The 24,310-nt window shown below is 46.9% G+C and overlaps 1 protein-coding gene across 1 annotated transcript; it reads right to left on the bottom strand.

Moving 5' to 3' along the window:
* Positions 1-102: 102 nt before the first annotated feature.
* LOC115113106 (CRACD-like protein) lies at positions 103-18,210 on the bottom strand. Its single transcript, XM_029640374.2, is given in 12 exon segments — positions 103-829; positions 960-1,080; positions 1,172-2,331; positions 2,634-3,927; positions 5,293-5,381; positions 5,384-5,528; positions 5,631-5,699; positions 5,919-6,083; positions 8,127-8,259; positions 14,139-14,265; positions 17,908-17,978; positions 18,142-18,210. Coding segments are annotated over 11 exon segments (3,561 nt in total). The 5' UTR covers positions 17,960-17,978; positions 18,142-18,210; the 3' UTR covers positions 103-623.
* Positions 18,211-24,310: the final 6,100 nt, after the last annotated feature.

Raw genomic sequence — 24,310 nt, 5'->3', positions numbered from 1 at the left:
ACACCCTTGGGGAGTGGGATCACGGACAGGGTACTTTTAATGCTCTGTTTGTATAGTCAGCAAAAATACAATGACAGACAACTGTCTTATTGACAGAAAACACACTGATTCATCAACATTTATTACAGACAACTACTGTATCATATAAATAATTTATTTCTGATGAAGCATAAGTAGATAATTCAAACAATATTATTTCCAACATAAGGCCAGACTTTGTGGGGAAAAATTTTTGGGATCAAAACTCAAAACATAAGTATTTATTGACAGGAAACCAATCAGCTTCATAGTTATCCCGTACAAGAAACATGAAATACAAACACAGCACGTCTGTACATTAAAGGGAAGCATGTTTTGCCAATAGCTGTTGCTTCCAAGGTCAATTAAATTCCACTTCAATGAACTCAACATCTCACTTTGTCCTTCAGTCTCTATACATTCCCATCACTACCATTGTTGATATTCCTCTCCCTCTGTCACTCTCACAACTTACAATGGAGCTCTTGTCCAGAGCAATTAGCAATAAGTGCATTCAAATAAGGAACTCCCCCTTCTCTCTTTTTATCTCTCTATATATACATTACATATCCCCTGACACTCTCCCTCCTTTCTTTCTTATTCTATCAGTCCATGGTCTTGTCATTCCAGGCCATTGACTTCCTCTTGGCCAGTTCCATCCAAGATGGCTGACCCCCGCTGTCAGAAATTGTCTGCAAGGGGGATGATGACGAAGGTGATGATGAAGGAGACAATGAAGTTGGCATGTTTTTCCTCAACCATTTGTCCTCTCGGTCTGCAAGTCTGCCTGACACTATGGTTGGGCTCGATTCTAAGAGGGGAACACATAGAGAGGCTGTTATGATGACCATAGCAATTAATAGGACACTATCTTAATGGTTACTATAACATATAATTCAGTCATTATTTTAACCCATCCAATGTATTTAACGTCGCTCTACCTGGCCTCCTGTCGAGTTTAGCATCTTTAGCGTCTCTGTGACTGGGTGTGGCTTTGGGAGGAGCAGCCAATTCAGCCGTGGGCTGAGACTCAGATGGGGTCCTGGTTCTCCTGAGCTCTACCTGTATTGGGGAGGAGTGAGAGTGAACTGAAACGCTATTTAATTAACACCTCTGTTCTCAGATGATGTGTGAGAGAGAGCAGGGATGTTACCTTGCTTCCAGCAGGAGGGGTCCACTCTGCCCGTTTCTCCAAAAAGGCTGCCGTCCCTCCCACAGTCGATGGCCTGTCTCGGTCCACCCTCTTCTCTGTTGACACAGCCGCCCCCTCACTATTCCTCTGGTCGCCAGGGATCTTCTCACCTCTCACTAGGAGTTGGACTGGGGTTGCTGTTGGAGCTAAGGCTGGTTTGGGCTGGGGTATAGGGTTGAGATTTAGTGTGCTCCAAGGGGACTGAGCGGAAGTTGCACCCATTGGGGCGATCCGTAGTGTTATCTGAGCTTGGGTCTGTGGAGTGGAGCACAGGGTGGGCTGGTTTGCTCGTCGGCTGGACTGTGGGGTCACCTGAGACACGGAGCATTGTGTAGACTGGGCTAGAGGTTGAATAGCGGTTGGTTGTGCTGCTCGAGTGTTGATTTGGTTGGACGTCTGTGTTGATGGTTTTGAGTTCTGTGTTGATTGTTGTGTCATTGTTTGTGGTTGTGTTCCGTTCTGTGTCTGTGGTGTTTTGGTGGTCTGCAGGTGTTTTGTGGTCTGTGTCACTGGTAGCTTTGTGGTCTGAGCCTGTGGTGGCGTTGTGGTCTGTGTCACTGGTAGTTTTGTGGTCTGTGTGGGGGCTTGTGCTGCTGTCTGTGGTGGTTTCACTGCATTTTGTGACTCCAGTAGTTTAGCAGTCAGGGGTTGCATTGTGGTCTGTGATTGAGGTTGTGTTGTGGTCTGAGCCTGTGGTGGCGTTGTGGTCTGAGCCTGTGGTGGCGTTGTGGTCTGAGCCTGTGGTGGCGTTGTCGTTTGTGGTTGTGTTGCATTCTGTCTCGGAGTTTGCATCACAATCCTAGCCAGTGACGGTGTGTGTGGTTGCGTTGTGGTCTGAGCCTGCGGTTGAGTTGGGGACTGCATGCCGGTGAACTCTCTGGGCAAACTGCTGGTGAAGAGCTGCTGGAGGCCCCTGGTCTTCCCCCATGCCATGCTCATCCACGATACGGCAGCCTGGGGTGCCGCATGGGGGGCAGTCAGGGGGTTCTGAGGGGCTGAGGTGGTAGCCTGGGCTTCTATGGGTAGGACAGGGAGGGTTTGGTCCTCTTTAGGTGTAGCTGGGGTGGTTTGGGCCTCTTTAATGAGAGGTGAGGGGGTAGGCTGGGCGGGGGTTGCTGTATCTGAGGGAAGAAACAGGGGGTTAGACACATTCACATGATGAAACAGCACTGGTGGTGTTTTAACGAGCACAGTAACAGTCTATCATTCCGGTGTAGCCTGCCATTCTTATTCTAGTGCAGCATATCTCCTTCATTGGTTAACTGCCCTGATAACATAGAGATTGCATATTCTGTAGAAGTGTAGCTGGGGACAAAGTCCAGCACTGACATCCCTATCCAGTAAGCACATGACTTACAGTATATTATGTTTGTTATTTACCCACATGGCTGAATATTCATCCATTTCAGAGAGTGAGTCTCACCTGCTTCTCTGAGGGAGCCAGCTCTTCCCCTGAATGAAGACAGTGTTGTGGGGGAAACCCAGTTGTTTGTATAGAGCTTTTTGGGCATGGAGTTAGCCCTGGTTGGAGGGGTGTCCCGAAGCCCCTCAAGCCCGGTGGGATTTGAGGAGGGAGTATAAGGGGCAAGAAGGAGAGCGCCCGCCTCCGCACTGTGACGCTTTATCTTGAGATCTGATTGGCTGGTGGTTGCCTCCGCCTGTACCCTCGGAGAGAGAGAGATGGAGCGAAGGTTCACGCCAAATGCAATTTTCCCATCTACCTCTGTCTCCTCCTTTGCTTCCACTGCATCCTCCACTCCCTCACCGCTCTCCTCCACCTCCACCCCTTCCGAGACTTTCCCCCCCATATCGATGGCAGTCAACTCCTCTTCTTTGGGCTTGTCCCTCTCCCGCCTGCCCCTCTGCTGCTCCTGCCCCCTCTGGCTGGCGTTTGAGGGGTTCAACTTTACCTCTATCCCCTCCTCCCTCTTCGCCCCATCCCCAGCCTGCTCCACTACTACCAAGAAACCACCACTTCCCATCCTGGGTGTTTCTCTCCCCTTGGCTGAGTTGATGGAGAACAGGAAGGGCCCGGAGCCTGGCTTCGGAGCTCCTCCAGTGGACATTGGCTCTGCCTGACCTGTGTCCTCCTGGCCTGCAGGTGGCTGTGTGGTACTCTGACCACCAGCCCTAGCATCTGTCTTGCTCCTCAGAGAGGACGTTCTGAGAGTCACCACTGCGGTCAGGCTAGCTGTGGGCCTGGCAGAAAGGAGTGGTTCATCTTTGGGGCTACCCTCGGTGCTGGGGCTAGAATTCGGTACCCCACTCTTGCTCAGGACGTCCCTCTTGGTTTGGGATTGGTCTGGGGGCTTGGGGTCTCCCAGGGACTGTTTCAGGGTCTGTTGTTGTGGAGTGTATCTCAGGTCCTGAACTGTGGTCACAGATGAGGGCTGTGGCTGTTTAACTCCAGGTAGCTGGCGGGTCACAGGGGCAGGGGAGACAACTGGAACGCCAGGATAGGGCTGCTCTTCTGGGGAGAGCTTGCAGGGGAGATTGGGTTTTTTGGGGGACCCCTCAGCCTCTGTGGAACTCGACTTTAGGGGTGTCAGCTCTGGGAGTGCAGTGGGGGTGGTCGACCCCCCTTGTTGCGACTTTAGGATCAGGGTAGAGTGACAGCGTAAACGTGTTCTCCCCCCGGTAATGGCAGGCCCTTCCTCTTCTTCGGCCAACTGTTGGTCAAAGTTGTTGAGACTCTCTGAGCGTGGTCTCGACTCAGTCTGGAGAGAGAGAGAACGAGACATATTCTGTCAGGCCTGGGCCCTGTCAGTAAATCTCAGTAAGACAAGATTAATGGTGTTCCAAAAAAGGTCCAGTTGCCAAGACCATGAACACAAATTCCATCTAGACACAGTTGCCCTAGAACACACAAAAAACTATACACACAGTACCTCAGCCGAAACATCAGCGTGACAGGTAACTTCCACAAAGCTGTGAACGATCTGAGAGACCACTGTGACTGACCCAAAATTAAGAAAATATTTGACTGTGCAGACTCAATAGCCTTGCTATTGAGAAAGGCCACCAAAGGCAGACCTGGTGCACACTGCTCACAAAATGTAGTGGAAACTGAGCTACAATTCCTAACCTCCTGCCAAATGTATGACCATATTAGAGACACATATTTCCCACAGATTACACAGACCCACAAAGAATTCGAAAACAAATCCAATTTTGATAAACTCCCATGTCTATTGGGTGAAATACCACAGTGTGCCATCACAGCAGTAAGATTTGTGACCTGTTGCCACAAGAAAAGGGCAACCAATGAAAAACAAACATTATTGTAAATACAACCCATATGTATGTGTATTTATTTTCCCTTGTGTACTTCAACTATTTGCACATCATTACAACACCGTACACCGTATATAGACATAATGACATTTGAAATGTCTTTATTCTTTTGTGAGTGTAATGTTTACTGTTTATTTCATTTGAATTTATTATCTATTTTACTTGCTTTGGCAATGTAAACATATGTCTCCCATGCCAACTAAGCCCCTTAAAATGAGAGAGAGCGAGAGAGAGCATCACTAAAACAATACAGAAATACACGATGGAAAAAGAATGAACAGCATGTCAGAAATCAGCTCAATGTAATTGAAGAATCCATAGACTAACCACTTCTGGGAAAATTGGATAACACTAAACAAACAACAGGAAGAGTTATCTATCCAAAATAGTGATGTATGGATAAACAACTTCCCCAATCTTTTTGGCCCTATAACAAAGACCAAAAAGCAGAAACATATACATGATCAAATACAAATCTTAGGATCACCCATTTTCCCTTTTGTACTTTAACTATTTGCACATAATATGACATTTGAAATGTCTTTGTTCTTTTGGAACTTTTTAAAAATCTATTTCACTTGCTTTGGCAATGTAGACATATGTTTCCCATGCCAATAAAGCCCTTAAATTGAAATTGAGAGAGAGAGCAAGGGAGCGAAAAAGCGAGAGACCGATCATAGAACAAGTGTATCCAGTTAGTATTTTGATATTCCCTGAGCCTTCCTCTGTATGTGTGAGATCCAGAGGCAGAGCCCCATGTGGTGTTGGTATGCCCAGGCAGGACTTACCATGTTCAGCCTTTTGTTCTTGGCGCTGGCTCTCTGGTTCCTGGGTTTGATGGACATGCGGTGGCGGGCGGCAGAGTTATCCAGGCAGGGGTGAACTGGGCTGGGGTGATGAAGTCCAAGGCAGGGGGGGCAGGGGAGAAAGCAGTTTGGGGGGCAGATGGGGTGTGGGGCACGGAGTTGGTAAGAGGAGGTTTGGGCACGGGGGAGAGGGGACGGGACGAGGGTTGGGAGCAGGCCTATGAACAAATAAAACACAGGATAAACATTTGGATCTATGACAACTCATAGTTGATATCAAGTGATATAGTGAGTGACACTCAAACAGGAAAAGGAATAACCTGCACTTCCTTCTCACTTCCTGTTCCTGCTAAACTCAGAGAGATATGGTGCCTGGGAGGGGCAGGGAACTGTGGAGGAAAAGGGAAGGGTTTGGGTGCTGCACAATGGCTCATGAGGAATGAAATGTTCAACTACTGTATCTGCACTGCTGGAATATGAACATAATTACTGACTCAATGAGAGAAAATTGAGGTATGGAGGGTTTGTTAAGGGTATGGAATTTGTTGAGGGTGGAGGTTGGAGATCAGATGGAGAGAGTGCCTGATACAGGTGGGTGATGGGCTCACCTTGTAAGATAACCCCCTGGGGGCCATGTTGTTGCCTATGGAGATTTCGGGGGGGCTGTGGGGCAGACCATCGTCCTCTGAGCTGCCCCCCAGGTCCTCGGGATGTTTCATTGGCAGAACCAGTGGGGGCGGGCCTAGATGCATGTTCTGCTGCAGCAGCTTCATCTGGCCAATCAGAAAAAATGCAGAAACCTTGCTTGAGATCTGCTCGGTAACCCATTGACATCAATTCCTGATTTTACACAGAAGAATGAGGGTCTATGCCATGGGGGTCCAATCCATTCAAAAAATAATAATAATAAATATATATATATATATATATATATATACACACACACACACACACACACACTACCGGTCAAAAGTTTAAGAACACCTACTCATTCAAGGGTTTTCCACATTGTAGAATAATAGTGAAGACATCAAAACTAGGAAATAACACATATGGAATCATGTAGTAACCAAAAAAGTGTTAAACAAATCAAATTATATTTTATATTTGAGATTCTTCAAATAGCCACCCTTTGCCTTGATGACAGCTTTGCACACTCTTGGCATTCTCTCAACCAGCTGCACCTGGAATTCTTTTCCAACTGTCTGAGCACTTGTTGGCTGCTTTTCCTTCACTCTGTGGTCCAACTCATCCCAAACCATCTCAATTGGGTTGAAGTCGGGTGATTGTGGAGGCCAGGTCATCTCATGCAGCACTTCATCACTCTCCTTCTTGGTCAAATAGCCCTTACACAGCCTGGAGGTGTGTTGGGTCATTGTCCTATTGAAAAACAAATGATAGTCCCACTAAGCTCAAACCCGATGGTATGGTGTATCGCTGCAGAATCCTGAGGGAGCCATGCTGGTTAAGTGTGCCTTGAATTCTAAATAAATAATTGACAGGGTAACCAGCAAAGCACACCATCACACCTCCTCCTCCATGTTTTATGTTGGGATCATCCGTTCACCTACTCTGCTTCTCACTAAGACACAGCGGTTGGGACCAAAAATCGCAAATTTGAACTCATCAGACCAAAGGGCAGATTTCCACTGGTCTAATGTTTGTGTTTCTTGGCCCAAGTAATTATCTTCTTATTGGTGTCCTTTAGTAGTGGTTTCTTTGCAGCTATTAAACTATGAAGGTCTGATTCACGCAGTCTCCTCTGAACAGTTGATGTTGAGATGTGTCTGTTACTTGAACTCTGTGAAGCATTTATTTGGGCTGCAATCTGAGGTGCAGTTAACTCTAATGAACTTATCCTCTGGGTCTTCCTTTGCTGTGGTGGTCCTCATGAGAGCCAGTTTCATAACAGCGCTTGATGGTTTTTGCGACTGCACTTGAAGAAACTTTCAAAGTTCTTGAAATGTTCCGGATTGACTGACCTTCATGTCTTAAAGTAATGATGGACTGTTATTTCTCTTTGCTTATTTGAGCTGTTCTTGCCATAATATGGACCTGGTCTTTTACCAAATAGGGTCATCTTCTGTATACCACCCCTACCTTGTCACAACACAACTGATTGGCTCAAACACATTAAGGAAAGACATTCCACAAATGAACTTTTAACAAGGCACACCTGTTAATTAAAATGCATTCCAGGTGACAATCTCATGAAGCTGGTTGAGAGAATGCCAAGAGTGCAAAGCTGTCTTCAAGGCAAAGTGTGGCTACTTAGAAGAATCTCAAATATACTTTATATATTTGGATTTGTTTAACACTTTTTTGGTTACTACATGATTCCACATGTGTGATTTCATAGTTTTGATGTCTTCACTATTTCACGACAATGTAGTAAATGGTAAAAATAAATCTTGGACTGAGTAGGTGTGTCAACTTTTGACTGGTACTGTAGATATATATGGCTAAAACCAAATCAAAACTGTGTAGAAATTATAATGGACATACATTTCTACAGTTTATTGACTGTGTCCAGCTCGATAATCACCCAAATTAAAGCTAGAAAGCCAGGGAGTATCGAAAATTCCAAAAACGATGGATAGAGAACTATATTTTGCTCATCTTGACGGCAAGAAAATATAACACATTTTCAGTGTGGCCTTCCGGACCTCGTTGAATACCCCTGGGGCAAAATTAGTTTGACGTCCTGGTCAATGGGGTTTACTTTGAGGTGTGGGACTCCTTTTGAATTGGGTTTGGGCCTTTAGATGCATATGCAGGTTTCTAGATCCAGGGTTCTCCATGGAATGCAGACTCACCTGGAGTTCTTTGATCCTGCCTTGGACGTTCTCCTGGGATAGAACTCTGGGCTGCTCTGGACTAGACAGATCCTGGTCAGGCAGGAAGATACTGTCATGTGACATCGCTCGTGATCCCAAAACGCCTAAACACCTGGTAGACGAGGGATGGAGAGAGGAGGGAATATGGATGTCATTGAATCAATACTACATTTGTAAACGCATCCATTCACACACGGTGGTGTAAAGTGGTTAAGTAAAAATACTTGAAAGTAGTTTTTGGGGTTATCTGTACTTTACTTTTAATATTTATATTTTTGACAACTTTTACTTTTATTTCACTAAATTCCTAAAGAAAACTTTTTCCATGTTTCATTACGTTACAGCCTTATTCTAAGACAAAGCAAAAACAGGTTTTTAGAAATGGTTAATTGTTAAATTGCTAAATTATTAAAAATCAAAACTTAAATATCACATTTACATAAGTATTCAGACCCTTCACTCTGTAATTTGTGAAGCACCTTCGTCAGCAATTACAACCTTGAGTCTTGTTGGGTATGATGCTGTAAGCTTGGCACACCTGTATTTGGGGAGTTTCTCCTGTTCTTCTCTGCAGATCCTCTCAAGCTCTGTCAGGTTGGATGGGGAGTGTTGCTGCACAGCTATTTTCACGTCTCTCCAGAGATGTTCGATCTGGTTCAATTCCAGGCTTTGGCTGGGCCACTCAAGGACACTCAGAGACTTGTCCCGAAGCCACTCCTGCATTGTCTTGGCTGTGTGCTTAGGGTCATTGTCCTGTTGGAAGATGAGCTTTCGCCCCAGTCTGAGGTCCTGAGTGCTCTGGACCGGATTTTCATCAAGGACCTCTCTGTTCTTTGCGCCGTTCATCTTTGCATGGATCCTGACTAGTCTCCCAGTCCCTGCTGCTGAAAAACACCCCCACAGCATGATGCTGCCACCACGCTTCACCATAGGGATGGTGCCAGGTTTCCGACAGACATGACACTTGGCATTCAGGCCAAAGAGTTGAATATTGGTTTCATCAGACCAGAGAATCTTGATTCTCATGGTCTGAGATTCTTTAGGTGCCTTTTGGCAAACTCCAAACGGGCTGTCATGTGCCTTTTACTTAGTTGTCCTTCTGGAAGGTTCTCCCATCTCCACATTGGAACTCTAGAGCTCTTTCAGAGTGATCATCTGGTTCTTGGTCACCTCCCTGACCAAGGCCCCTCTATCCCGATTGCTCAGTTTGGCCGGGTGACCAGCTCTAGGAAGAGTCTTGGTGGTTCCAAACTTCTTCCATTTAAGAATGATGGAGGCCACTGTGTTCTTGGGGACCTTCAATGCTGCAGAAATGTTTTGGTACCCTTCTCCAGATCTGTGCCTCGACACAATCCTGTCTCGGGGCTCTACGGACAATTCCTTCGACCTTATGGCTTGGTTTTTGCTCTGACATGCACTGTCCACTGTAGGACCTAATATAGACAGGTGTGTGCCTTTCCAAATAATTTCCAATCAGTTGACTTTAACACAGGTGGACTCCAATCAAGTTGTAGAAACATCTCAAGGATGATCAATGGAAACAGGATGCATCTGAGCTCAATTTCAAGTCTCATAGATAATGATCTGGATACTTATGTAAATAATGTATTGCACCAAAAATTACATGTTACATTTAGAATGCTTGGCCAGGACAGCAATATGACCAATTCACACACCTATCAATATAATACGTTGTCAGCCCTACTGCCTCTGAACTGGCAGACTCACGAAACACAAATACTGCATTTGTAAATGATGTCCGAGTGTCCGTAAATTTAAAAAAAAATACAAACAACAAGAAAATTGTACAGTCTAATTAAGGAATTTGATGTGTACCATTTCCTTTTACTCAAGTATGACAATTAAGTATTTTTTCCACCACTGTACTTAAGTACATTTTAAAAACAGATACCTTTTTTTTATTTTTTATTTCTTTTACTGGGTGACTTTTGCTTTTATTTACGTCATTTTCTATTAAGGTATCTTTACTTTTACTTAAGTATGACAATTGAGTACGTTTTACACCACCGCACGTACACACACACACCAACTCCCCCACGCACACACACACACCAACTCCCCCACGCACACACACACACCAACTCCCCCACGCACACACACACCAACTCCCCCACGCACACCAACTCCCCCACGCACACACACACACCAACTCCCCACGCACACACACACACCAACTCCCCACGCACACCAACTCCCCAACGCACACACACCAACTCCCCACGCACACACACACCAACTCCCCACGCACACACACACCAACTCCCCACGCACACACACACCAACTCCCCCACGCACACACACACCAACTCCCCACGTACACACACACCAACTCCCCCACGTACACACACACCAACTCCCCACACACACACACACACCAACTCCCCACGTACACACACCAACTCCCCCACACACACACACACACACCAACTCCCCACGCACACACACACCAACTCCCCACGCACACCAACTCCCCAACGCACACACACCAACTCCCCACGCACACACACCAACTCCCCCACGCACACACACACCAACTCCCCACGCACACACACACCAACTCCCCCCACACGCACACACTAAACCCCACACACACACCAACTCCCCACGTACACACACCAACTCCCCCCACGCACACACACCAACTCCCCACGCACACACACCAACTCCCCCACGCACACACACACCAACTCCCCCACGCACACACACACCAACTCCCCACGCACACACACACCAACTCCCCCACGCACACACACACCAACTACACAACTCCCCACGCACACCAACTCCCCCACGTACACACACACCAACTCCCCACGTACACCAACTCCCCACGCACACACACACACCAACTCCCCCACGCACACACACCAACTCCCCACACACACACACCAACTCCCCACGCACACACACACCAACTCCCCCCACGTACACACACACCAACTCCCCACGTACACACACACCAACTCCCCACGCACACACACACCAACTCCCCACGCACACACACACCAACTCCCCACGCACACACACACCAACTCCCCCGCACACACACACCAACTCCCCCACGCACACACACCAACTCCCCCACACACCAACTCCCCCACGCACACCAACTCCCCACGTACACACACACCAACTCCCCACGTACACCAACTCCCCACGCACACCAACTCCCCCCCACACACCAACTCCCCACGTACACACACACACCAACTCCCCACGTACACACACACACCAACTCCCCACGTACACACACACACCACACACACCAACCCCCACGTACACACACACACCAACTCCCCACGCACACACACACACCAACTCCCCACGCACACACACACACCAACTCCCCACGCACACCAACTCCCCACGCACACCAACTCCCCAACGCACACACACCAACTCCCCCACGCACACACACACCAACTCCCCCACGCACACACACCAACTCCCCACGCACACACACACCAACTCCCCACGCACACACACCAACTCCCCACGCACACACACACCAACTCCCCACGTACACACACACCAACTCCCCCACACACACACACCAACTCCCCCACGTACACACACCAACTCCCCCACGCACACACACACCAACTCCCCACGCACACCAACTCCCCAACGCACACACACCAACTCCCCCACGCACACACACACCAACTCCCCACGCACGCACACACACACCAACTCCCCACGTACACACACACCAACTCCCCCCACGTACACACACACCAACTCCCCACGTACACACACACCAACTCCCCACGCACACACACACCAACTCCCCCACGCACACACACACCAACTCCCCACGCACACACACACCAACTCCCCCCACACACACACCAACTCCCCCACGTACACCAACTCCCCACGCACACCAACTCCCCACGTACACACACACCAACACACACCAACTCCCCCACGCACACCAACTCCCCCCACGTACACACACACCAACTCCCCACGTACACACACACACCAACTCCCCCACGTACACACACACCAACTCCCCCACACACACACACCAACTCCCCCACGTACACACACACACCAACTCCCCACGTACACACACACACCAACTCCCCACGTACACACACACACACACCAACTCCCCCGTACACACACACACACACCAACTCCCCCACGTACACACACACCAACTCCCCCACGCACACACACACCAACTCCCCACGCACACACACACCAACTCCCCCCACGCACACACACACCAACTCCCCACGCACACACACACCAACTCCCCACGCACACACACACCAACTCCCCACGTACACACACACCAACTCCCCCACGCACACACAGACCAACTCCCCACGCACACACAGACCAACTCCCCACGCACACACAGACCAACTCCCCACGCACACACAGACCAACTCCCCCACGTACACACAGACCAACTCCCCCCACGTACACACAGACCAACTCCCCACGTACACACACAGACCAACTCCCCACGTACACACACACACCAACTCCCCCACGCACACACACACCAACTCCCCCACGCACACACACACCAACTCCCCCACGCACACACACACCAACTCCCCCACGTACACACACACCAACTCCCCCACGTACACACACACCAACTCCCCCACACACACACACACACACCCCACGTACACACACCAACTCCCCCACACACACACACACACCAACTCCCCCACGTACACACACCAACTCCCCCACGTACACACACACCAACTCCCCACGTACACACACACCAACTCCCCCACGTACACACACCAACTCCCCACACACACGCACACCAACTCCCCCACGCACACACACACAACTCCCCACGCACACACACAACTCCCCCACGCACACACACACCAACTCCCTCACGTACACACACACAACTCCCCACGCACACACACACCAACTCCCCACGTACACACACACCAACTCCCCCACGCACACACACACCAACTCCCCACGCACACACACACCAACTCCCCCACGTACACACACACCACTCCCCACGCACACACACACCAACTCCCCACGCACACACACACCAACTCCCCACGTACACCAACTCCCCACGCACACCAACTCCCCACGCACACCAACTCCCCACGTACACACACACCAACTCCCCACGTACACCAACTCCCCCCACGCACACCAACTCCCCACGCACACACACACCAACTCCCCACGTACACACACACACCAACTCCCCCACGTACACACACACACCAACTCCCCCACGTACACAGACACACCAACTCCCCCACGTACACACACACACACCAACTCCCCACGTACACACACACACCAACTCCCCACGTACACACACACACCAACTCCCCCACGTACACACACACACCAACTCCCCCACGTACACACACACCAACTCCCCACGCACACACACACACCAACCCCCACGCACACACACACCAACTCCCCACGCACACACACACCAACTCCCCACGCACACACACACCAACTCCCCCACACACACACCAACTCCCCCACGCACACACAGACCAACTCCCCCACGCACACACAGACCAACTCCCCCACGTACACACAGACCAACTCCCCACGTACACACAGACCAACTCCCCACGCACACACACACCAACTCCCCCACGCACACACAGACCAACTCCCCCCACGCACACACAGACCAACTCCCCACGCACACACAGACCAACTCCCCCACGTACACACAGACCAACTCCCCACGTACACACAGACCAACTCCCCACGTACACACAGACCAACTCCCCACGTACACACACAGACCAACTCCCCCACGTACACACACACACCAACTCCCCCACGTACACACACACACCAACTCCCCCACGTACACACACACACCAACTCCCCCACGTACACACACACACCAACTCCCCCACGTACACACACACCAACTCCCCCACGTACACACACACCAACTTCCCCACGTACACACAGACTTACAGATTCTCCGCTGAGCCCAGCCCCTCCGCCTCAGTGACATCACTAGCAGACTGGCTGAATTTGGTCTCTCGCTTGGTCCTCCCAAACAGACGTATCTTCAGGGTCTTCAGTTTAGACTTCCTCTTTCCTGGGGGACAAAGGTCATGACAGCCTGCATACAGATGGGTGTTTCTATAAATAATAGGGCCGATGTGTGACACTAACCAGGTTTCCATCCAGCCTTTTTATGCGAGTAAAGTAGCCTAAATTACTAAAAATGTTGTGGAAAAAGCACATCTTTCTTTAAACTTTCCAAATGTGGACAAAACAAAATACACTATACAAGGTGGGATCTTTTTGTGCCGTTAAAATTAATTATGCGATAAATGTTGGTGGAAACGCTTTTATGCGCAAATGTTGATATCACAACCATCATATCGAAGTAGACTTGGAGTCCCGCGATGACATGTTGTGTGGTCCTCACGCTACGACTCGTCGGGGAAAGCAAACAGTTTACTAGGCTACAGATGAAATAAATTATGATGGGGGGTAGGGAAAGGGTAGGGGGGTAGGGAAAGGGTAGGGAAAGTACAAGGTGATACATTTAAATATTAAAATGTGCCGATTTTATGAATATTGAATGCTTTATGCAGATTTTAGAATATTAGCATGAAAGTCTTTCGCAAATTGGATGGAAACCTGCCATTATCACTTTAAGAATAATGCATTTTTTGGGCCTTGCCAATGCATCGATATTCAAATGATTATTACATTCTAAAATATGTGAGAATAATGTGGATATTGCCTGACTAAATCATTTGGATACATGGCGATTTTTCTGTATCCTATGTGGCCTACGCAGGTAGACATTATAAAGCAATGAATCTCGGTAGCATTAATCTCACAATCGCTGTTTTTATCATGAGAAAGTGACCAGTTCCCCTTTTAATTGGATGGATTTGTATGGAATGCCAAGTTGAAACCAACGTTTAGGTGTCGTCCTTATAATAACCGCAAAATTGTTTTACCGCAAAAGAGTAGCGTAACACCCTTCAATTGAAGCGACAGGAAACAAATTAAAGTGGCCATATCTCTGACAAAAACTTTGCAAAAAGGAAATGACAGATATTTGTAAGGGAGCAGGAGAATTGATCAATTGGCTACAATAATTACAATAACTTTTCAAGCACCAAATTGAGGAAAAGGGAGGCCTATTACAGGACTTGAATTTCTGAGCTCCAAATTCTAGTTCACATAGGCTACTTCTAGCCCCTTGGATGCAACATGTATTTGTCATGCTATTTAATTACCAGATTATACTGTGAATACGCCCACTAGACTATGTAATTTGTTGTCATTATATCCAGAATAATTCATAGAAATATAGTTGGGTGTTGCGCAATAGCCTCGGTGTCCAATCCCAGGCTCATTAACATATGAAAACATGAACTCATTACCTTGATGCTTTCTCTGTTAAATCAAACGAGACGCTGCTGTGAATCACACAGACAACAACATATGATCAACATCAATTCGCTATGGACATTAGAGCCAACCTGGGTCCAGGCAAAACCGGCATAACTAATGAGACACCAAAATATTCTGTCCATTCCTCGTGAACACTTTTTATCCAGCACTTGGGCTGTTGTTAGATCACCTGCGCGATCACAACAGCTGTTTGTCATTCGGAATATTCCTTCCTGGATCAGCTGATGTGTGAAAATATCATGCGGTAACTAATTAGCTTGACTACAAATATGCGCATTCAACAAGTATTATGCATAATTATTGAATAACCACGTTAATGACAGTATCGATTTATGTTTTAATGTAATGACATGAAAAAGTTTGGCAGATTATTATAAACTACTTATTAACAGCTGGCAACAAATTTTCCAGTGTAGGTAATCCTCAGATTTCGACAGAAATATGGCTGAGACGCAAAGAAAATTCAAGGAGAGGGGCTACAAGAATGATCAGATTAATATTGCCATTGAGAAAATTCAAAACAAAACATTACCTTTTTCAAGGTCAGTCTCGCAAAAAGACGCATTCTTGCGTTCTAACTACCCGCTATTCAAAGTGCTCTGAACAAATTAAGGGAATTGTTCACAAACATTGGCACATTCTAAAATCCGATGATAGTCTCGGTAATGTGTTTTCGGACCTTCCCTTGGTCATATTCTCGCGGGGAAGAAATCTCAGAGACCAATTGGTAAACTCTGATTTACCACCCCAAGATATTCCTGAACAACGTCTATTTGCGCCCCTACTGGATGGAAACTACAAGTGTAATGGCTGTGCTCAATGCAATGGCACTTATAAATGTAGATCCTTCAAACACCCCCAAACAGGGAAATCGATCCCAATAAAAGGTGTTATTACGTGCTCCCCTAAAGGCAGTTATTTACCTTATAACTTGTCCTTGTGGTAAAAATTATGTAGGTAAAACAAAGCGCGAATTAAAAGTACGTATCTCAGAGCATCGTAGCACCATTAGGTGTAAAAACTTTACTTATCCAGTTGCGGCCCACTTCTTGGAGGCAGGCCACTCGATTTCGTCTCTGCGTCATATTGGCATCGAACATGTCACCCTCCCTAGGAGAGGGGGTGACCTTGATAATTTATTGTTAAAACGAGAGGCTGCCTGGATCTTTAATTTAAAGACCCTTGCGCCCTTCGGTCTCAACGTAGACTTTGATCTGAAGCCATTCTTCTGATTATTGTGACTTTGCCATTGTAATTGTCTGTAAACTTGTGTACCTGTGTCTTTTGACACTATATAATCAAGTCATCCCGCAGTGTTTGTGATTATACCCTGATGAAGACAGCTTGGCTGTCGAAACGTTGGTAATTCAATTATTGCATCTGAGCTCCTAGAGTGTGCGGCTCTCTTTTATTTTCAAGTTTTCTCCTCCTCTAGCCAGCACCTCGTCTTAATAGGTGTGCGTTTCTTTTTCTTCTAAATCCTCACTGGTACCCTAGAAAGACCCAGATGCATTCTTATTCATACTGAAGGAATTCAGTTGTACAACTGAATAGGTACCCCTTTCCCTTTCATACAGGCTTCTACAGCTACAGATACAAACACACTCTATAACACTCTGACTCACCCACTCTAACACACTAACCCACTCTAACCCAGATGTATAATGTGACACTTCAACAGACACTAACACACACTAACATGTGCCTAGTTGGATACACACGCTTCTCACACTCCTACAGGCACACTCTCTAACACTCTAACACACTCTAACCCATTAACACACTCTAACCCATTAACACACTCTAACCCACACTAACGCACTCTAACACACTCGAACACATTAAACCACACTAACCCTCTAACACCCACTAACACACTCTAACACCCACTCTAACCCATTAACACACTAACGCCCACTCTAACACACTAACACCCACTCTAACACCAACTCTAACACCCACACTAACCCATTAACACACTAACCCACACTAACACCCACTAACAACCACTCTAACCCACACTAACCCATTAACACACTCTAACCCACTCGAACACCCACTCTAACCCATTAACACACTCTAACACCCACTCTAACCCATTAACACACTCTAACCCCCTCTAACCCATTAACACACTCTAACACTCTCTAACACACCATAACCCACTCTAACCCACTAACACACACTAACCCACTCTAACACACTAATAGATGATTGACGGAGATAGATACACACTTACTGTATACTAACTCAGCTTTTACATGGTCTCTAAACATCATGCACATTTTCCAGAGTGCCTCACCTCCTATAAGGTCATCAGGGCTGCCCTCCCCATCTCCTGGGAAAGACTCCATCACTCCTTCCTTTCAACAACTGCAGGAGGAATAAATAGAGAGAAAGAAAGGGATGAATAGATAAAACAATAAAGCATAGAGACAGACAGACCAACAGATGAAAGCAGATAGGGAGAGAAGCCAGCAGCCAGAGGAGAAAGAGAGATGCAGATCTGTTATATCTAACAGAATGTCCTTTCTACCATGGAGTGAATGCTCAAACCCAATCGTCTCTGATCATGCTTTAGTCTCTGTGAACACGCTTCTACGCTGCACATGTATGAGTCTGATAACACACACCTGAACAGAACACTATCTCACACTCCACCTGAGCACAAAGGTTTATTGGCACGAATACTTTTACCTTGACCTAGTCGTGAAGGTGGGTTGAGAACACACTCCTCCATAGGTTCCTGGATGAAAGGTTTATTGGCACTGAGACTTTTACCTTGACCTAGTCGTGAAGGTGGGTTGAGAACACACTCCTCCATAGGTTCCTGGATGAAAGGTTTATTGGCACTGAGACTTTTACCTTGACCTAGTCGTGAAGGTGGGTTGAGAACACACTCCTCCATAGGTTCCTGGATGAAAGGTTTATTGGCACTGAGACTTTTACCTTGACCTAGTCGTGAAGGTGGGTTGAGAACACACTCCTCCATAGGTTCCTGGATGAAAGGTTTATTGGCACTGAGACTTTTACCTTGACCTAGTCGTCAAGGTGGGTTGAGAACACACTCCTCCATAGGTTCCTGGATGAAAGGTTTATTGGCACTGAGACTTTTACCTTGACCTAGTCGTGAAGGTGGGTTGAGAACACACTCCTCCATAGGTTCCCGGATGAAAGGTTTATTGGCACTGAGACTTTTACCTTGACCTAGTCAAGGTGGGTTGAGAACACACTCCTCCATAGGTTCCTGGATGAAAGGTTTATTGGCACTGAGACTTTTACCTTGACCTAGTCGTGAAGGTGGGTTGAGAACACACTCCTCCATAGGTTCCTGGATGAAAGGTTTATTGGCACTGAGACTTTTACCTTGACCTAGACGTGAAGGTGGGTTGAGAACACACTCCTCCATAGGTTCCTGGATGAAAGGTTTATTGGCACTGAGACTTTTACCTTGATCTAGTCGTGAAGGTGGGTTGAGAACACACTCCTCCATAGGTTCCTGGATGAAAGGTTTATTGGCACTGAGACTTTTACCTTGACCTAGTCGTGAAGGTGGGTTGAGAACACACTCCTCCATAGGTTCCTGGATGAAAGGTTTATTAGCACTGAGACTTTTACCTTGACCTAGTCGTGAAGGTGGGTTGAGAACACACTCCTCCATAGGTTCCTGGATGAAAGGTTTATTGGCACTGAGACTTTTACCTTGACCTAGTCGTGAAGGTGGGTTGAGAACACACTCTTCCATAGGTTCCTGGATGAAAGGTTTATTGGCACTGAGACTTTTACCTTGACCTAGTCAAGGTGGGTTGAGAACACACTCCTCCATGGGTTCCTGGATGAATCACTGTTTACAACTTATAGCAGATAGACAAATGGAACACCAAGATATATTAAGTTAACGCACACACACACACACACACACACACACACACACACACATGCACACACATGCATGAACGCACGCCCACACACACCCAGGTAGCACACCGTCTCTGTGGTCATTGCAGCCATATAACCTGGCTCTGCCTTTGAAGTATTGAAGTCTACAGTGTGAGCTGTTGGTTGATGGCCAGAGGCTGATAAGCCAGACAGCATGAGGCTGTGGAGCAACATGCAAAGTTCAGCCTGCTCCTGAGTCCCCTTTGAGACTTAGTATTCATGAGTTGAGTTGACCCACTAGGCAGGTAGCCTAGTGGTTAGAGCGTTGGGCCACTAACCGAAAGGTTGATAGACTGAAGATAGATCCCCAAGCTGACAAGGTAAAAATCTGTCGTTCTGCCCCTGAACAAGGCAGTTAATCCACTGTTCCTAGGCCGTCATTGTAAATAAGAATTTGTTGTTAACTGACTTGCCTAGTTAAATAAAGGTTTAAAAAAACAAGTCTAAAAACACACTGTTGCATAGTCCTTGGAAATGCGTCACCCTTAATATCCTTTAGGGCAGGGGTCTTCAACCCTGTTCCCAGAGAGCTATTCTTCTGTAGGTTTTCTTTTCAACCACAGTTGTTACTAACCTGATTCAGTTTATCAAGCAGCTAATTATTAGAATCTGGTGCGCTAGATTAGGGCTGCTTTAGGGAATAGGTTGCTATCCTCCACTGTAGCAGCTGCTGCCTGCATACACTGTGTAAAATAGAGTTAGATTCAAATGTGGAACAACTAGCTTTACAGGTGTAGGATCTTAATTTGACCAGTTTCTCAAAGCAGGAAAATAATCCTGCAACAACAGGAAATGTGAATTATTGTGTGTATTATAATTGTTTTACATTTTTTAGGGGTTGATACACTTTTGGTTAGTGCAAATGAAGTCAAAATTAAATGTTAAAGTGGAAATGACTAACCTTTGTAAACCTTGAATACACTACAAGTTTGCATTTCTGGGGGATCAAATTACATAAGATCCTCTCCCTATATAGAGAGGGAGAGAAGAAGAGAGGGAGAATGAGAGAGAGAGGAAGAGAAGGAGAGAGGGAGAGAAGAAGAGAGGGAGAGAGGGAGAATGAGAGAGAGAATGAGAGAGAGAGGAAGAGAAGAAGAGAGGGAGAGAGGGAGAATGAGAGAGAGAGGAAGAGAGGGAGAGAGGGAGAGAGAGAATGAGAGGGAGAGAGGGAGAGAAGGAGAGATGGAGAGGAGAGAGGGAGATAAAGAGAGAGAGAGAAAAAGAGAGAGAGCAGACAGAGACTCTATTACATCAGTAACACACTGTGGCCCACTGCGCTAAGCTCCTTATGAAAGACTAACCTGGTTTTAGGCCCAGAAACGAGGACAGAGAGTAATACATACAGCTGCAGTTGGAAAGAGGACAGGCACTACTGCAGATGGAATCGTTTACACATTATCACCACGATGCCACATTGCACAGACACAGGCGTGTGTCTCGAAGAGGTGTGTGTGTGTTTGTTTGTGGGTGTGCGTTCATTTGTGCGTGCGTGTGTGCGCACGTACGTTAACTTAATATATTGAATATATCTTGGTGTTCCATTTGTCTATCTGCTGTAAGTTGTAAACAGTGATTCATCCAGGAACCCATGGAGGAGTGTGTTCTCAACCCACCTTCACGACTAGGTCAAGGTAAAAGTCTCAGTGCCAATAAACCTTTCATCCAGGAACCTATGGAGGAGTGTGTTCTCAACCCACCTTCACGACTAGGTCAAGGTAAAAGTCTCAGTGCCAATAAACCTTTCATCCAGGAACCTATGGAGGAGTGTGTTCTCAACCCACCTTCACGACTAGGTCAAGGTAAAAGTCTCAGTGCTAATAAACCTTTCATCCAGGAACCTATGGAGGAGTGTGTTCTCAACCCACCTTGACTAGGTCAAGGTAAAAGTCTCAGTGCCAATAAACCTTTCATCCAGGAACCTATGGAGGAGTGTGTTCTCAACCCACCTTCACGACTAGGTCAAGGTAAAAGTCTCAGTGCCAATAAACCTTTCATCCAGGAACCTATGGAGGAGTGTGTTCTCAACCCACCTTCACGACTAGGTCAAGGTAAAAGTCTCAGTGCCAATAAACCTTTCATCCAGGAACCTATGGAGGAGTGTGTTCTCAACCCACCTTCACGACTAGGTCAAGGTAAAAGTCTCAGTGCCAATAAACCTTTCATCCAGGAACCTATGGAGGAGTGTGTTCTCAACCCACCTTCACGACTAGGTCAAGGTAAAAGTCTCAGTGCCAATAAACCTTTCATCCAGGAACCTATGGAGGAGTGTGTTCTCAACCCACCTTCACGACTAGGTCAAGGTAAAAGTCTCAGTGCCAATAAACCTTTCATCCAGGAACCTATGGAGGAGTGTGTTCTCAACCCACCTTCACGACTAGGTCAAGGTAAAAGTCTCAGTGCCAATAAACCTTTCATCCAGGAACCTATGGAGGAGTGTGTTCTCAACCCACCTTCACGACTAGGTCAAGGTAAAAGTCTCAGTGCCAATAAACCTTTCATCCAGGAACCTATGGAGGAGTGTGTTCTCAACCCACCTTCACGACTAGGTCAAGGTAAAAGTCTCAGTGCCAATAAACCTTTCATCCAGGAACCTATGGAGGAGTGTGTTCTCAACCCACCTTCACGACTAGGTCAAGGTAAAAGTCTCAGTGCCAATAAACCTTTCATCCAGGAACCTATGGAGGAGTGTGTTCTCAACCCACCTTCACGACTAGGTCAAGGTAAAAGTCTCAGTGCCAATAAACCTTTCATCCAGGAACCTATGGAGGAGTGTGTTGACTCAACCCACCTTCAGGAACCTAGGTCAAGGTAAAAGTCTCAGTGCCAATAAACCTTTCATCCAGGAACCTATGGAGGAGTGTGTTCTCAACCCACCTTCACGACTAGGTCAAGGTAAAAGTCTCAGTGCCAATAAACCTTTCATCCAGGAACCTATGGAGGAGTGTGTTCTCAACCCACCTTCACGACTAGGTCAAGGTAAAAGTCTCAGTGCCAATAAACCTTTCATCCAGGAACCTATGGAGGAGTGTGTTCTCAACCCACCTTCACGACTAGGTCAAGGTAAAAGTCTCAGTGCCAATAAACCTTTCATCCAGGAACCTATGGAGGAGTGTGTTCTCAACCCACCTTCACGACTAGGTCAAGGTAAAAGTCTCAGTGCCAATAAACCTTTCATCCAGGAACCTATGGAGGAGTGTGTTCTCAACCCACCTTCACGACTAGGTCAAGGTAAAAGTCTCAGTGCCAATAAACCTTTCATCCAGGAACCTATGGAGGAGTGTGTTCTCAACCCACCTTCACGACTAGGTCAAGGTAAAAGTCTCAGTGCCAATAAACCTTTCATCCAGGAACCTATGGAGGAGTGTGTTCTCAACCCACCTTCACGACTAGGTCAAGGTAAAAGTCTCAGTGCCAATAAACCTTTCATCCAGGAACCTATGGAGGAGTGTGTTCTCAACCCACCTTCACGACTAGGTCAAGGTAAAAGTCTCAGTGCCAATAAACCTTTCATCCAGGAACCTATGGAGGAGTGTGTTCTCAACCCACCTTCACGACTAGGTCAAGGTAAAAGTCTCAGTGCCAATAAACCTTTCATCCAGGAACCTATGGAGGAGTGTGTTCTCAACCCACCTTCACGACTAGGTCAAGGTAAAAGTCTCAGTGCCAATAAACCTTTCATCCAGGAACCTATGGAGGAGTGTGTTCTCAACCCACCTTCACGACTAGGTCAAGGTAAAAGTCTCAGTGCTAATAAACCTTTCATCCAGGAACCTATGGAGGAGTGTGTTCTCAACCCACCTTCACGACTAGGTCAAGGTAAAAGTCTCAGTGCCAATAAACCTTTCATCCAGGAACCTATGGAGGAGTGTGTTCTCAACCCACCTTCACGACTAGGTCAAGGTAAAAGTCTCAGTGCTAATAAACCTTTCATCCAGGAACCTATGGAGGAGTGTGTTCTCAACCCACCTTCACGACTAGGTCAAGGTAAAAGTCTCAGTGCCAATAAACCTTTGTGCTCAGGTGGAGTGTAAGATAGTTGGAAAGAGGACAGGCACTACTGCTGATGGAATCATTTACACATTACCACCACTAGACCACAATGCACTCAGACAAAGGGGTGTGTGTCGAAGAGGTGTTTGTGTGCGTATGGATATGGACAGTTGTTGAAGGCGTTGTTAACTGTTAACAATGAGAAGCTTTCAGCTGAGTTTGAAGTTCACTGCTCTAGCATCATCAACACCTGAAGCACCTCATGTCCCACCTCATTTGCCAGGGGTTATTGATATTACTTCTACAGGTGCGGCAAATGTAAATGAACTCCAATGGAGCTTGTGGGAGATTTATCCATCTGGAACTGGTGTTATAGCTGAGACAATAAATGGATGTGATGGGGATTTGCGTGTCCATGCGTCAGTCACTCAGAACTTTTTCATGTGTGATCTTCTGGAAGTGATAAAACTGTTTGGTCAAGTTCTCTCTAGTGTGTCAGTTACTGTTACAGTAAGCACAGGCCATATTAGTGAGTGGCCAAGCCACTGTGTTGGGAGAAGAGGCAAGGCGAGGTGAGGCGAGGAGAGGTATTCTATATTATTACCTAGCTATTCTGTTTCTGGATGGTTTGGCGAACAGCTTGGTGCAGGAATATACTGTAGCTTAAACTACATCTGTGTCAGAGGAGGCTAGTGGGATGACCTATCGGAGGATGGGCTAATTGTAATGGGTGGAATGGAATAAATGGAAGGGTATCAAACACATTACACATATGG

The sequence above is a fragment of the Oncorhynchus nerka genome, linkage group LG3, assembly GCF_034236695.1.
Source record: "Oncorhynchus nerka isolate Pitt River linkage group LG3, Oner_Uvic_2.0, whole genome shotgun sequence".
NCBI classification, from domain to species: domain Eukaryota; kingdom Metazoa; phylum Chordata; class Actinopteri; order Salmoniformes; family Salmonidae; genus Oncorhynchus; species Oncorhynchus nerka.
Note: the sequence above shows the minus strand (reverse complement) of the source record. Positions and strands in the feature narration are given on the sequence as shown.